Consider the following 18,580-nt stretch of genomic DNA (forward strand, 5'->3'; position numbering starts at 1 on the left):
AAATAAGTAATTAACATTTATGTTCATTCATCATCTTAACACATATTACAAACTAATCAAGCTCGTCAAATTTCAGACATTGTTCACATAAACAAAAATCTCAAGTGGAAGCACAAGATTAATTTATTTATAGACAGTGCTGTTTATGGTTTTACACTTCAAAACATGAACAGTTTTCAAAAAAATAACAACAAACCCAACAGGAACATTTAATAATTAAAAAAATAAAATAATAATAATAATAGCAATAATAATAAGAATGTCACAAATCTGTACCCAAGCAACAAGCTGTAATTTATTTATTTATTAATTCATTTTGGTTTCAATACAACATCACATCAGCAAGAAAAAATGTGATTTGTAAGGTGTTGCAGGCAGCAAAGACGACTTTTCTGGTACATAGGAAAGAACAAATACATATTACAAAATATTACCACCGATATCAGCAAGTAACTTTGTTTAACTGCCTTTGAAAATCAAAGGTCTCCTTGTTCTGAATTTATTATTAACTAAACTTAAAAAAGCCAAATTACAATCTTTACTGTTTAACTGACTTTTAAAGTGGAGTTTATAATCATGTGGAGATCATCATCCTCATCTAGTGGTGCTAGAAATACATTACATCTTGTTCAATAGGTACAGATTTGTGACTTTATTATTATTATTATTATTAATGTATTTTTTATTCTTTTTAATAGTATTTGCATTATTTTATTTGCATTTTTCATACTGTCTCAACTTTTTCTGATTTGGGGTTGTAATAGACTTGGGAAGAAAGAAGTTTAAGGTGAAAATGATCACATTTACCATTTTGTAATGTACAGAAATCTTCTCTTATGTTTTTAAATATTAAGTTTGTCTTTTATTTAATTTAGTTTTAATATCTGAATCCATTTAGATGATAAATATTTAAGAAAAGAAGAAATCAGATTAGATTAGATTCAACTTTGTCATTGTGCAGAGTAAACAAGTACAGAGCCAATGAAATGCAGTAATACACGCGATGTACACGCGCCGCCATCTTGCCAAATGAGGAAAGGGGGTAAATACTTTTTCACAGCTCTGAATAAATGGTGGTTAATAAATTAAAAAAGAAAATCTTCATAAATGTATCACTGCCTCACAGATTCTAAAATCACTCAAACAGTTTAATGTTACACTTTCATGTAAATTTTACATTTAATTTGTTCAATCTGACAGTTTCACTTCTGATCCATAATAAACTCTAAACCCCGGGTAGAGGAGCTGAGTGAACGTGGTCTGAACTCTGTGGAGGAGCTTCATTGTATCAGAGACGCTGTAGAAGGACAGAGTTCCTGCTTCATAATCCACATACACTCCTATTCTAGAGGAACTCGGCATTATGGGAATTTCAGTCCCTTTGTTATTGTGCAAGAATGAAAATCTGGATGAAGAACAGTCTAAACTCCAGGACTGATTATTACATCCAAACACACACTCATCACCACGTCCCTTCCTGCTGATGCTTTTATATGACACTGCTATATAAACCCCATCATTCCCACTCAACTCAACCTCCCAGTAACAGCGTCCACTCACACTCTCTCTACACACAACCTGAGACCAATAATCAAATCTATCTGGATGATCAGGATACGACTGTAATGTTCTACTGCAGGTCACCACTTTGTTCTCCTCAGACAGACGGAGGTTTTTATTTACTGTGTTTGGATCCAGTGTGAACCGACAAACATCTGGAGAGGAAACACAAAATAAACCAATTAACATAGAAGAGAGAGAGAGTGTGTGTGTGTGTGTGTGTAATTATACATAGCAACACACAATCCAAACACACACAAACCCTACACATACACACAATCACACACACATTACACAAACACACACATTACACGAATACACAAACACACAAATACTACACAAACACACATACACATTAAAAAACACTACAAAAATGCATACAAACACTACACAATCACACAAACACTACACAATCAAACACTACACAATCACACAAACCCTACACATCACACAAACCCTACACAATCACACAAACCCTACACAATCAAACAAACCCTACACCATCACACAAACCCTACACCATCACACAAACCCTACACAATCACACAAACCCTACACAATCACACAAACCCTACACAATCAAACACTACACAATCAAACCCTACACAATCACACAAACCCTACACAATCACACAAACCCTACACAATCAAACACTACACAATCACACAAACCCTACACATCACACAAACCCTACACAATCACACAAACCCTACACAATCACACAAACACTACACAATCACACAAACACTACACAATCAAACACTACACAATCACACAAACCCTACACATCACACAAACCCTACACAATCACACAAACACTACAAAATCACACAAACCCTACACAATCAATCAAACAAACCCTACACAATCACAAAAACCCTACACAATCAAACAAACCCTACACAATCACACAAACCCTACACACAATCACACAAACCCTATACAATCAAACACTACACAATCACACAAACCCTACACAATCACACACTACACAATCAAACACTACACAATAAAAAAAAACTACACAATCACACAAACACTACACAATCAAACACTACACAATCACACAAACCCTACACAATCACACAAACCCTACACCATCAAACAAACCCAACACAATCACACAAACCCTACACAATCAAACACTACACAATCAAACACTACACAAACACTGCACAATCACACAAACCCTACACAACCACACAAACCCTACACAATCAAACAAACCCTACACAATCACACAAACCCTACACAATCACACAAACCCTACACAATCACACAAACCCTACACAATCAAACACTACACAATCAAAAACTACACAATCACACAAACCCTACACAATCACACAAACCCTACACAATCAAATACTACACAATCACACAAAAACTACACAATCACACAAACCCTACACAATCACACAAACCCTACACAATCACACAAACCCTACACAATCAAACAAACCCAACACAATCACACAAACCCTACACAACCAAAACTACACAATCACACAAACCCTACACAATCACACAAACCCTACACAATCACACACTACACAATCAAACACTACACAATCAAAAAACCCTACACAATCACACAAACCCTACACAATCAAACACTACACAATCACACAAACCCTACACAATCACACAGACCCTACACAATCACACACTACACAATCAAACAAACCCAACACAATTACACAAACCCTACACAATCAAACACTACACAATCACACAAACTTTACACAATCACACACTACACAATCAAACACTACACAATCAAACAAACCCTACACAATCACACAAACCCTACACAATCAAACAAACCCTACACAATCACACAAACCCTACACCATCAAACAAACCCAACACAATCACACAAACCCTACACAATCAAACATTACACAATCACACAAACCCTACACAAACACTACACAATCAAGCAAACACTACACAACCAAACATTACACAATCAAACACTACACAATCACACAAACCCAACACAATCACACAAACCCTACACAAACACTACACAATCACACAAACCGTACACAATCACACAAACCCTACACAATCACACAAACCCTACACAATCAAACTACACAATCAAGCAAACTACACAATCACACAAACCCTACACAATCAAACCCTACACAATCGAACAAACCCTACACAATCAAACACTACAAGATCACACAAACCCTACACCATCACACAAACCCTACACAATCAAATAAACCCTACACCATCACACAAACCCTACACAATAAAAAATAACCTACACCATCACACACACCCTACACAATCAAATAAACCCTACAACATCACACAAACCCTACACAATCAAATAAACCCTACACCATCACACAAACCCTACACAATAAAAAAAAAACCTACACCATCACACAAACCCTACACAATCAAATAAACCCTACACCATCACACAAACCCTACACAATCACACAAACCCTACACCATCACACAAACCCTACACAATCAAATAAACCTTACACCATCACACAAACCCTACACAATCACACAAACCCTACACAATCACACAAACCCTACACAATCAAACACTACACAATCAAACCCTACACAATCACACAAACCCTACACAATGAAACAAACCCTACACAATCAAACACTACACAATCAAACACTGCACAATCACACAGACCCTACACAACCACGCAAACCCTACACAATCAAACACTACACAATCAAACACTGCACAATCACACAAACCCTACACAACCACACAAACCCTACACAATGAAACAAACCCTACACAATCACACAAACCCTACACAATCAAACACTACACAATCACACAAACACTACACAATCAAAAACTACACAATCACACAAACCCTACACAATCACACAAACCCTACACAATCAAATACTACACAATCACACAAACCCTACACCATCAAACAAACCCTACACAATCACACAAACCCTACACAATCAAACACTACACAATCACACAAACCCTACACATTCAAACATTACACAATCAAACACTACACAATCACACAAACCAAACACAATCACACAAACCCTACACAATCAAACACTACACAATCAAACAAACCCTACACAATCACACAAACCCTACACAATCACACAAACCCTACACAATCAAACACTACACAATCACACAAACCCTACACAATTAAACAAACCCTACACAATCAAACACTACACGATCACACAAACCCTACACAACCAAACACTACACAAACACTGCACAATCACACAAACCCTACACAATCACACAAACCCTACACAATCAAACACTGCACAACCACACAAACCCTACACAATCACACAAACCCTACACAATCAAACACTACACAATCAAACACTGCACAATCACACAAACCCTACACAACCACACAAACCCTACACAATCAAACAAACCCTACACAATCACACAAACCCTACACAATCAAACACTACACAATCACACAAACCCTACACAATCAAACACTACACGATCACACAAACCCTACACAATCAAACACTACACAATCAAAAACTACACAATCACACAAACCCTACACAATCACACAAACCCTACACAATCAAATACTACACAATCACACAAACCCTACACAATCACACAAACCCTACACAATCAAACAAACCCTACACAATCAAACACTACACAATCGCACAAACCAAACACAATCACACAAACCCTACACAATCACACAAACCCTACAAAATCAAACCCTACACAATCGAACAAACCCTACACCATCACACAATCCCTACACAATCAAATAAACCCTACACCATCACACAAACCCTACACAATCAAATAAACCCTAAACCATCACACAAACCCTACACAATAACACAAACCCTACACAATCACACAAACCCTACATAATCACACAAACCCTACACAATCAAACAAACCCTACACAATCACACAAACCCTACACAATCACACAAACCCTACACAATCACACAAACACTACACAATCAAACAAACCCTACACAATCACAAAAACCCTACACAATCAAACAAACCCTACACAATCACACAAACCCTACACCATCAAACAAACCCTACACAATCACACAAACCCTACACAATCAAACAAACCCTACACAATCAAATATTACACAATCAAACACTACACAATCACACAAACCCAACACAATCACACAAACCCTACACAATCAAACAATACACAATCACACAAACCCTACACAATCACACAATCCCTACACAATCAAACACTACACAATCAAGCAAACACTACACAATCACACAAACCCTACACAATCAAACCCTACACAATCGAACAAACCCTACACAATCAAACACTACACAATCACACAAACCCTACACCATCACACAAACCCTACACAATCAAATAAACCCTACACCATCACACAAACCCTACACAATCAAATAAACCCTAGACCATCACACAAACCCTACACAATCAAATAAACCCTACACCATCACACAAACCCTACACAATCAAATAAACCCTACACCATCACACAAACCCTACACAATCACACAAACCCTACATAATCACACAAACCCTACACAATCACACAAACCCTACACAGTCACACAAACACTACACAATCAAACAAACCCTACACAATCATACAAACCCTACACAATCAAACAAACCCTACACAATCACACAAACCCTACACAATCACACAATCCCTACACAAACACTACACAATCACACAAACCCTACACAATCACAAACCCTACATAATCACACAAACCCTACACAATCACACAAACCCTACACAATCAAACACTACACAATCAAACAAACACTACACAATCACACACAAACCCTAAGCATACACACAGACACAATCACATGCATACACACAGACACAAACACATAAACTCACACATACACACAAACACATACATTACACAAATAATACACAATCACACAAACTCACTTACACACAAACACTACACAATCACACAGATACTACACAATCACACACATATACATTACACACACACTACACAAACCCTACACAATCACACAAACACACACACATTTTACACATACACACAAACACTACACAATAATACAAAACTACACAGATACACACATACATTACACAAACACTACACAAACACACACATACATCACATAAACACACAAACCCTACACATACACACAAACAATCACACAAACACTACACAAACAAACACTACACAATCACACAAACCCTACACAATCAAACACTACACAATCACACAAACCCTACACAATCATACAATCCATACACAATCAAACACTACACAATCAAGCAAACACTACACAATCACACAAACCCTACACAATCAAACCCTACACAATCGAACAAACCCTACACAATCAAACACTACACAATCACACTAACCCTACACCATCACACAAACCCTACACAATCAAAAAAACCCTACACCATCACACAAACCCTACACAATCAAATAAACCCTACACCATCACACAAACCCTACACAATCAAATAAACCCTACACCATCACACAAACCCTACACAATCACACAAACCCTACACAATCAAACAAACCCTACACAATCACACAAACCCTACACAATCACACAAACCCTACACAGTCACACAAACACTACACAATCAAACAAACCCTACACAATCATACAAACCCTACACAATCAAACAAACCCTACACAATCACACAAACCCTACACAATCACACAATCCCTACACAAACACTACACAATCACACAAACCCTACACAATCACAAACCCTACATAATCACACAAACCCTACACAATCACACAAACCCTACACAATCAAACACTACACAATCAAACAAACACTACACAATCACACACAAACCCTAAGCATACACACAGACACAATCACATGCATACACACAGACACAAACACATAAACTCACACATACACACAAACACATACATTACACAAATAATACACAATCACACAAACTCACTTACACACAAACACTACACAATCACACAGATACTACACAATCACACACATATACATTACACACACACTACACAAACCCTACACAATCACACAAACACACACACATTTTACACATACACACAAACACTACACATTAATACAAAACTACACAGATACACACATACATTACACAAACACTACACAAACACACACATACATCACATAAACACACAAACCCTACACATACACACAAACAATCACACAAACACTACACAAACACTACACAATCACACAAACACTACACAAACACTACATAATCACACAAACACTACACAAACACACATACATTACACAAACACTACACAATCACACACAAACCCTACACATGACAAGAAACACACACATACATTACACAAACACTACACAATCACACACAAACCCTACACATGACAAGAAACACAAACATACATTACACAAACAGTACACAAACACACACATACATTACACAAACACACACATATATTACACAAACTACACAATCACATACAAACCCTACGCATACACACAAATACAACACAAACACTGCACAATCACACAGACACTACACATACACACAAACACTACACAATCACACACAAACCATTCGCATACACACAAACCATTCGCATACACACAAACAATACAATTTTCAGACGGTGTACAGGAAGGAGGTAGCAGATCTTGTGGGCTGGTGTCAGAACAACAATCTTTCATTAAATATCAACAAGACAAAGGAACTGATTGTGGACCCCAGGAGGAGAGGAGAACAGCATACACCACTGTATATAGGTGGAACAGTAGTGGAGAAGGTGAAAACCTTCAAATTCCTGGGTGTGCACATCAGTGAGGATCTCACCTGGTCCTGCAACACACACCACATCATCAAAAAGTCACAACAGAGACTGTACTTCCTAAGAAGACTAAAAAAATGTGGCATGTCAACCAAAATTCTCAACAACTTCTACAAATGTACAGTGGAAAGTGTCCTTACCAGCTCCATCACAGTCTGGTACGGAAACTGCACTGCAGAGGACAGGAAGGCACTCCAGCGTGTAATAAAAACTGCACAAAGAATTTCTGGAATGTCCTTCCCTGCACTACAGGACATTTATCAGAACTGCCTTAGTTTATTTCTATTTTTATTACTTTGTATATAAAACGTTTTTTTTAATAGTTTAAATTTAAATATTTTTTGAAAAAGTTTTATACTAATTCTTTTATTGTGTTAGTTTAATTTTGTTTTATGTACAATACTTATTGATGTTTGGAGGATGAACAAAGTAAGAATTTCATTGTACATTGTAACTGCTGGTTCTTCTGTGCACATGACAGTAAAACTCTTGAATCTTGACTTCACCACACAAACATACATTACACAAACACACACAAACCCTACACTAACACACAAACACTACACAAATACACACAGACACTACACATGCACACAAATACAACTCAAACACAAACATTACACAAACACTGCACAATCACACAGATACTACACATACACACATACATTACACAAACAAACACAGACACAATCACACAATCATTAAATAATCACATACAAACCCTACGCATACACACAAACACTACACACACATACAGCACACAAACACATACAAACCCTACACAATCACACAAACACACATACATTACACAAACACATACAAACCCTACGCATACACACAAACACTACACAATCACACAAACACTACACAATCACACACAAACATTACACAAACACTGCACAAACACTACATATACACACAGATACTACTCAAACACACATTACACAAACACTGCGCAATCACACAGACACTACACATACACACATACAGTATCTCACAAAAGTGTGTATGCCCCTCACATTTTTGCAAATATTTGATTATATCTTTTCATGGGACAAAACTATAGAAATGAAACTTTGTTATAACTTAGAGTAGTCAGTGTACAGCTGATATAGCAGTGTAGATTTACTGTCTTCTGAAAATAACTCAACACACAGCCATTAATGTCTAAATAGCTGGCAACATAAGTGAGTACACCTCACAGTGAACATGTCCACATTGTGCCAAAGTGTGTCGTTGTCCCTCCCTGGTGTCATGTGTCAAGGCCCCAGGTGTGAATGGGGAAGAGAGCTGTTAAATTTGGTGTTTTGGGTACAATTCTTTAATACTGGCCACTGGATATTCAACATGGCACCTCATGGCAAAGAACTCTCTGAGGATGTGAGAAATAGAATTGTTGCTCTCCACAAAGATGGCCTGGGCTATAAGAAGATTGCTAACACCCTGAAACTAAGCAACAGCACGGTGGCCAAGATCATACAGCGGTTTTCCAGGACAGGTTCCACTCGGAACAGGCTTCACCAGGGTCGACCAAAGAAGTTGAGTCCACGTGTTAAGCGTCATATCCAGAGGTTGGCTTTAAAAACATAGACGCATGAGTGCTGCCAGCATTGCTGCAGAGGTTAAAGAAGCGAGAGGTCAGCCTGTCAGTGCTCAGACCATACAAGCAGTCCACGAATGGATTACTGGAATGTCCTGTGGTCTGACGAGACCAAGATAAACTTGTTTGGCTCAGATGGTGACCAGAATGTGTGGCGGCGCCCTGGTAATAAGTACCAAGACAACTGTCTCTTGCCTACAGGCAAGCATGGTGGTAGCATCATGGTATTGGGCTGCATGAGTGCTGCCGGCACCGGGGAGCTGCAGTTCATTGAGGGAAACATGAATTCCAACATGTACTGTGACATTTTGAAACAGAGCATGCTTCCCTCACTCCGGAAACTTGGCTGCATGGCAGTTTTTTAACACAATAATGACCCCAAATAACACCTCCAAGATGACAACTGCCTTGCTGACAAAGCTGAAGGTAAAGGTCAGAGGTGGAAAGAATACTAAAATATTGTACTCAAGTAAAAGTACTATTACTTTGATGATTTTTTACTTAAGTACAAGTAAAATTACTAGTCTAAAAATCTACTCAAGTAAAAATTAACTCTTAAAATTTAAACTGTACTCAGAGTAAACGTTAACCACTTTACACACCTAACAGACTGCAACTGCTGTTATCAATTAAAAACAGCATTATTTCTGTTTATTCTCAATAAATCGCTGTATTTTATAACTAGTTGGACTTGACGCTAACTAACTTGGTTCAGGTCAATAGTGCCAACTAGGGTTGCCAACTTTTAGAACTGGAAATAAAAAAAAACACCATGGGCTGGTGGGTTGGTGGAAGACATAGTGTGGGGGGTGGGATGTCAGGTGTTTACCTGTGTGGGAGGGGGGGGGGGGGGGGTTAGGGTTGCACTTATAAAAAATATAACGGGTCTTACACCGTCGTAGGAACATGATCAAAAACAAACCAGCAGAATCTTAATCACATTTATGCTGTCCGTTTTACTTAAAAAATCACAATATTTCATAATGCTTTGCTATCGTTGCAAAATGAAAGCGTACCGTAAACAGCAGAACCGCGACCCAGATCAATCACACAACAGCAGAAAATCATAACCACTTATCTGCTTACCGATCTATATCCATGTGTTGTTCCATTAAATATATAATCCACTTTATATAAGACCATCTTGTATGTTTCCAGAATATATAAATCCATACCCACCTTATAAAAACTATTGTAGATAATTTATTCTCTCGGCTTTCCCGGTAAAAAGCTTACATTGGTTATTCGCTCACTAAACTGGCATTTATACAACAACCAATGAAGAGAGAGATTGAAATTCCACCTAGAATGTGAATTCGGAAGCTCTGATTGGTTTATACATCTGAATCTCTTCACCAAATGAACTGATTCATAGAGTTGTTTATGGATCTAACAGTTTAGCCACCACTGCTCTACATTTGCGCAGGTTTGATGTCGAGTTTTTTATTGTTTTCTTTTTTTTACTCAGTAACGAATGTTATTTAAAATGTAGTGAATTACAGTTCTTAATACAAAACATACTTAAGTAAAAGTAAAATTACTGGCTGTAAAATCTACTTTAAAAAGTACAAGTGCACAAAAAATTTGTTACTTTCCACCTCTGGTAAAGGTGATGGACTAAATCCAATTGAGCACCTGTGGGGCATCCTCAAGTGCAAGGTTGAGGAGTTCAAGGTGTCTAACGTCCACCAGCTCCGTGATGTCATCATGGAGGAGTGGAAGAGCAACCTGTGCAGCTCTGGTGAATTCCATGTCCAAGAGGGTTAAGGCAGTGCTGGATAATAATGGTGGTCACACAAAATATTGACACTTTGGGCACAATTTGGACATGTTCACTGTGGGGTGTACTCACATGTGTTGCAGCTATTTAGACATTAATGGCTGTGTGTTGAGTTATTTTCAGAAGTAAATCTATACTGCTATACAAGTTACATCCAAGTTTCATTTCTATAGTGTTGTCCCATGAAAAGATCAAATCAAATATTTGCAGAAATGTGTACTCACTTTTGTAAGATACTGTACATTACACAAACACTACACAAACAAACACACATATATTACACACTCATACAAACCCTACACATACACAAAGACACTACACAATCACACAAATACTACTACAACACAACTACTACTCAAACACAAACAAATGCTACACAAAAGCATGAACACTACACTGACATATAGACACTACGCATAAGCACAAATATTACTCAAACACACACATACTACTCAAACACACACAAATACTGCACAAACACACAAATATTACTCAAACACACACATACTACTCAAACACACACATACTACTCAAACACACAAATACTGTACAAACACACAAATATTACTCAAACACACACATACTACTCAAACACACACATACTACTCAAACACACACAAATACTGCTCAAACACACACATACTACTCAAACACACAAATACTGCTCAAACACACACATACTACTCAAACACACAAATACTGCTCAAACACAAATATTATTCAACCCCCCCCCCCCCCCCCCCCGGCCCGACCCTGACTGTGGATGCTCGTTCCCTCCCAGCTGTTGAACTCATTTTGCCGCTAATATCCACCGTGTTGTAGGTAGCGTGTTGTAGTGTAATCAGAGCGGTAACGCTGAGCAATGGCTTCGTGCCTGTGGCGTACTTCATCACGCACTTACAAAATGTATATCGATCGAATTTGTTTAAAAATCATATCACCGTTATTAAAACATTTTCTATCGCGATATATATCGATATCGAATTATTGTCCAGGACTAACTCAAACCCACAAATACTGCTCAAACACACACATACTACTCAAACACACAAATACTGCTCAAACACACACATACTACTCAAACACACACATTTACATTTCAGCATTTAGCAGACGCTTTTATCCAAAGTGACTTACACAGTGAGCGGAACACAATGAGCAATTGAGGGTTAAGGGCCTTGCTCAGGGACCCAACAGTGGCAACTTGGTGGTGGCGGGGCTTGAACCGGCAACCTTCTGTTTACTAGTCCAGTACCTTAACCACTGAGCTATCACTGGCCAGTATCACACATACTGCTCAAACACACACATACTACTCAAACACAAATATTACTCAAACACACAAATACTACTCAAACACAAATATTACTTGTAGTATTGTACACTACACAAACACACACATTTGTTACAAACACTACACAAACAAACACACAAATACATTACACAAGCACAGACAAACCCTACACATACTCACACAGACACTACACAAATACACAGACACCAACATTTACAAATGCACACAAACGCTACACAAACTAATGAAAACTACACAAACACACAAAAACACTACACAGACATATAGAAACACCCCACAAACATGACACATTCACAAACAGTACACAGACACACACCAGCAACATACAATCCAACAACAAACACAACGTCATGCTAATAAAGCTTTTTGAATTGTGTTTCAGTGTGTGTGTGTGTGTGTGTGTGCACATATGAGTGTGTGTGTGTGTCTGTTAATGTGTGTGTAAGTGTGAATGTGTGTAAACGTGTGTGAGAGGGTGTGTCTGTGTAAATGTGTGTTGGTGTATGTGAGTGTGTGTGTGTGTGTGTGTGTGTGTGTGTGTGTTTCAAGGGTTTCTGTGACTGAATCATAAAGATTTATAAAACCTCCTGGAGCAAAAATATACAGACAGCAGTTTAAATGGTTGTTTTACTTGTTTTAACCTCTAAAGTTCTTGGTGATTTTAAATAACTATAGAAGAAAAGTACATGAAACAGTGGTCTTTAGCAAGGACCAAAAATCTCCCTAATCTGAGGCATGATCACTGCCAGAACCACTTCACCACTGTCCAAACAAATTCCAAAATAGATCAAAAAAAGTAATTGTAATACAGGGTGGGCCATTTATATGGATACACCTAAATAAAATGGAAATGTTTGGTGATATTAACTTCCTGTTTGTGGCACATTAGTATATGGGAGGGGGAAAACTTTTCAAGATGGGTGGTGACCATGGCAGCCATTTTGAAGTCGGCCATTTTGGATCCAACTTTAGTTTTTTCAATGGGAAGAGGGTCATGTGACACATCAAACTTATTGAGAATTTCACAAGAAAAACAAAGGTGTGCTTGGTTTTAACGTAACTTTATTCTTTCATGAGTTATTTACAAGTTTCTGACCAATACACTTGGAAAGCTGGCACGTTCCCTGAGTTTTTCCAGCAAGATGGTGCACCACCACATTATGGTTGTCAGGTCCGAGCATTCCTAGATGAACAGTTTCCTGGAAAGTGGATTGGTCGTCGTGGGCCAGTTGAATGGCCCCCAAGGTCTCCCGATCTGACCCCCTTAGACTTTTATCTTTGGGGTCATCTGAAGGCAATTGTCTATGCTGTGAAGATACGAGATGTGCAGCACCTGAAACTACGGATACTGGAAGCCTGTGCTAGCATTTCTTCTGCGGTGTTGCTATCAGTGTGTGAAGAGTGGGAGAAGAGGGTTGCATTGACAATCCAACACAATGGGCAGCACTTTGAACACATTTTATAAGTGGTCAGAAACTTGTAAATAACTCATGAAAGAATAAAGTTACGTTAAAACCAAAATGGCCGACTTCAAAATGCCCGCCATGGTCACCACCCATCTTGAAAAGTTTTCCCCCTCCCATATACTAATGTGCCACAAACAGGAAGTTAATATCACCAACCATTCCCATTTTATTTAGGTGTATCCATATAAATGGCCCACCCTGTATATCAGTCTGGAAAAAGTTACAAAGTCAATCCTAAGATTTTAGTACTTTAGCGAACCACAGTAAGAGCCATGATCTCTAAATGACACTTGGAACAGTTAAGATTGCTTCAGGAGCTCATCAATGTCTCATCAAGGAAAACATACAAGAACCCAAACAAACATTTAGGAAACCGCAGGACCTGCTGACCTCAATTTAGATCTGATTTAATGATTCCAGTATTAGAAGAAGACTGAGCACAAATAAAATCCATGGGAGAGTCACAGGGTAAAATCACTGTTAACTAAGAGGAACATAAAGCCTCGCCTCTCATTTACCAATATAAGAACCTTAATGACCCTCAAGCTTTTTGGTGATGATGTTCTGTGAACTGATGAGTCAGAATTTTATATACTTGCAATGAAGCTAAAACAGCATTTTACAATAAAAACATCTCACTAACAGTCAGTCATGGTGGTGGTTGTGTGATGGTGTTTCAGGATTAAAGAAGAACGCTTGGTCATCAGTTCATGATTTAAAGATTAAACACTCGTGCAATATAAAAACACAGCAATTCCAAATAACAAGAGCAGATCTGTGTTAAAATAAATCTGAGGAAATAAAGTTTAGGTTTTGGACCTAATCAAATCTGGACTTGAACCAAACTGAGCTGCTGTAGCATCTGAACTAGTAACGTGACAAATATGTAAAAATACAGATAACTGGGGGGTGTAAATACTTTTTCACTGCACTGTGTATGTTTGTGTGTTTGGAAGAAACTTACATTGTAGAAAATCTTCTCTGATTTCAGGTTCAGGAGGTGAAGTAATCCGGACTTTCTTTACTGCAGAGAGAGTAACAGTACAATCACTTATCACAGTAAATAAATATCTGCACTAGAAAGTGTCGCAGGTACAGCCAGTAAGAAGTTTGACATGTTCCTCCAGTGTTTGTCTAAAGTGACTTTAAGTCTGAGAAACTACAGTGTGAGTGTATTTCATTTAACCCTGGACTCACTTTGACCATGACCAGTACTGGGTTAATAAGTAAATGAATGATGATCCTTCACTCACCTTCATCTGGTATCTTCTCACACTGATCTTTCCAGAATTCCTCTACTTTCTCTCTCAGCTGAGATACAGACTTTGTAACATCATCAAATGAGAGGAAAGGACTGATTGTGATGGCGGCTGATTCTGCAGATCCAGCAGGAGCCGAGAGAGACTGAAAATTCTACATCCAGACAGATAATGTTTACAGAGAAACAACAAGATGATGATGAATTACAAATGATGGACGATTTCTCAGAACCCCGAGTGTTACGACTTTATGGGTCATAATGTGTTTTGTGTAGTGGGGTTTTCATGTTTTCATGTTACAGATTTGTGGAAGATGCACAAAGCTACCACCAGGGAGAGACGCCTATAAAAAGGAAACCTCTGGGAGGACAGGAGAGGATGCTTTGCTTGTGACTGGTTTTCTGTTGCATTTCTGACTCTCCCAAACATGTTTGAATGAATTCTAACAATAATCGAGTTTAAGGGAACAAATTTCTCAATAAAAGGCATCAGGTTTCAAAGATTTTGAGTTTAGGGGACATCAAGGTACAAGGTACTACTGTATTTTATTAATTGGTGCAGCAATAATATAATTATTTTTAGTGCTGTTACCTGGAGGAAATGGACGGGATCCTCTGTGTGTGAAAGCTGTTCCAGTTCAGCATCTTTCCTCTTCAGCTCTACAATCTGCTGTTCCACCTGTTTCAGGAGTTTTTCAGCTCGACTTACTTCTGCTGTCTCTCGATCTCTGATCAGATCTTTTAACTCAGAGCATCTTCTGTTAATTGAGTTGATTAGTTCAGTACAGATCCTCTCAATGTCCTCCACTGCTGTCTGTGCAGAACACTGTGAGAAGATTCAGAAAGAGGAAACATTTCTCACTCAGATATTTGTCCATCCTGCACATTCATATGTAGCTACTGGCCAGACTAAGACTTTCATCACTCATAGCTTGGTGAGGGTGCTTTTCATACTCTTGTAAATGTTACCATTATCATCATGTCCACATGATGTAGTATTTGATAATCTACTTCCCAAATATAAGAAAGAGTTCCAGTCTTCTACCTTTCACCTTAAACTCCAGCACTTCTTCAGTGTTCATCTTCACTTTAGTTTTTACTGCATTTATCAGCATGTTATATTTCCTCACAGATTTTGATACAACACACCTGCTCCTGTATGTCCTTAATTCAAAATTATATGTGTGGATTAAATCTAATAAAACCTAAAAACACCATATATACTGTAAAATGTGCTGGTGGTAGCATACTGTTACAGAAGTTATTTTGAGTATCAGGAAACAGCAGCCTGGCCAGAACTGGGAAATTCAATGTAGTGATCTTCTCAAGTCTTTACCAGAAATCTTATACAGTCATTTATGTTTAAGCATCTTGATCCAAAGCAACAATCAATAATCTTTTTGGGCGGCTCAGTCCGAATCTGATCTTATCACCCTTATAATTATTAGCACAACCTCAGAATTGTTGTACAGCATCAATCACCAACTAACCAGGCAGATTTTAAAGATTTTTTTAATTCATGAACAAAAATGCTCCATCACTTCCAAAGTTACCTGAGATCTAAAATATCTCATTTTTAATGGAGATTGGTTTAATGGAGGAGAGTCAGACTGATACTGAGAGCTTTGTGTTTATAAAACTTACCTTGTGAGACTCCACAGCGTTTATCAGCTCACAAAGTTCCTTCTCTCTGTTCTGGATATTCTCCTGGAATTTTCTCTGGATCTCCAGCAGCTGCTTCTACACAGAATAACAATTCAGGATTTACTTGTATTGTGTACGAGCACCACATAAACAACGTCAGTGTAAATGATAATGAGTTGTTACTTGTTAAAGAGAGCTGTATAATATTTTACCTGTTTCTCAGTTCTTTCTGCTGCAGCTGATATTGTATCATGTCCTTTATGATTCTCTAGCATACACAACGTGCAGATACACTGCTGATCAGTACGACAGTAAACCTCCAGCAGTTTATTATGCTGAGAGCAGATCTGATCCTGGAGTCGTCTGGAGGCTCCAACCAGCTTGTGATTCTTAAAAGTATTAGATTTATAATGAGGCTGAAGGTGAGTTTCACAGAAAGAGGCCAAACACACCAGACAGGATTTTACTGCTTTGGATTTTCTCTCTGTACAGTAATCACAATCCACATCTTCAGGTCCAGCAGAACAGTGACCAGGATGTGGAGCTTGAAGTTCTGTTTTCTTCAGTTTCTCCACAACTCCAGCCAGCATGGTGTTTCTTTTCACAACAGGTCTTGGAGTGAAGGTTTGTCTACACTGTGGACAGCTGTATGTTCCCTTATCATCCTCCTGATCCCAGCAGTTATTAATACACACCATACAGAAACTGTGTCCACATGATGTAGTTACTGGATCCTTCAGTGTTTCCAGACAAACTGAACAGCTGAACTCGTCCTGAGTTACTGAAATTTTGGATTCAGCCATTTTTCTACATGTAAACAGAAACACCAGTAAACACAGCAAGTTATTTACAGCAGCTCAGACTTCCTGGTTTAGTTCGTGATTATCTATTGTATTTATGCTGTGGGACTTTTAATTTGTAATGTGGTTGTAGTAAGTAGTATAAGTGACTAGTTAACTACTACAACCTTCGTCTTACCAAAACTTCCGTTTCTCGATTTTTGTTAATCTTCTATATTTTATTATTACTGTACCTTTACTGTAGTACATTTTATGATTCATTACTGTACCCATGCTGTAGAACTTTTATAATGTG

General features: G+C 38.1%; 1 protein-coding gene across 1 annotated transcript; it reads right to left on the minus strand.

Annotated features, from left to right (window-relative positions):
* Positions 1 to 954: 954 nt before the first annotated feature.
* On the minus strand, positions 955 to 18,288 carry LOC134326728 (tripartite motif-containing protein 16-like). Its single transcript, XM_063008904.1, has 6 exons — positions 17,698 to 18,288; positions 17,486 to 17,581; positions 16,434 to 16,667; positions 15,837 to 15,996; positions 15,548 to 15,607; positions 955 to 1,715 (listed from the first exon to the last, which is right to left on the minus strand). Exons 1-6 carry the CDS (start codon positions 18,286 to 18,288, stop codon positions 1,189 to 1,191), a joined length of 1,668 nt encoding a protein of 555 aa, XP_062864974.1. The 3' UTR covers positions 955 to 1,188.
* Positions 18,289 to 18,580: the final 292 nt, after the last annotated feature.

This window comes from Trichomycterus rosablanca, chromosome 14 (assembly GCF_030014385.1).
Source record: "Trichomycterus rosablanca isolate fTriRos1 chromosome 14, fTriRos1.hap1, whole genome shotgun sequence".
NCBI classification, from domain to species: Eukaryota; Metazoa; Chordata; class Actinopteri; order Siluriformes; family Trichomycteridae; genus Trichomycterus; species Trichomycterus rosablanca.

Bases quoted from the DNA above. Each gene is read 5' to 3' on its own strand.
- LOC134326728 (XM_063008904.1), bottom strand. From the start codon at position 18,288: ATGGCTGAATCCAAAATTTCAGTAACTCAGGACGAGTTCAGCTGTTCA. The intron at 16,668-17,485 runs GTAAGTTTTATA...ATCTTCTCACAG, and splicing joins ACGCTGTGGAGTCTCACAAG to TGTTCTGCACAGACAGCAGT. The intron at 15,997-16,433 runs GTAACAGCACTA...GTCTGGATGTAG, and splicing joins ATCCCGTCCATTTCCTCCAG to AATTTTCAGTCTCTCTCGGC.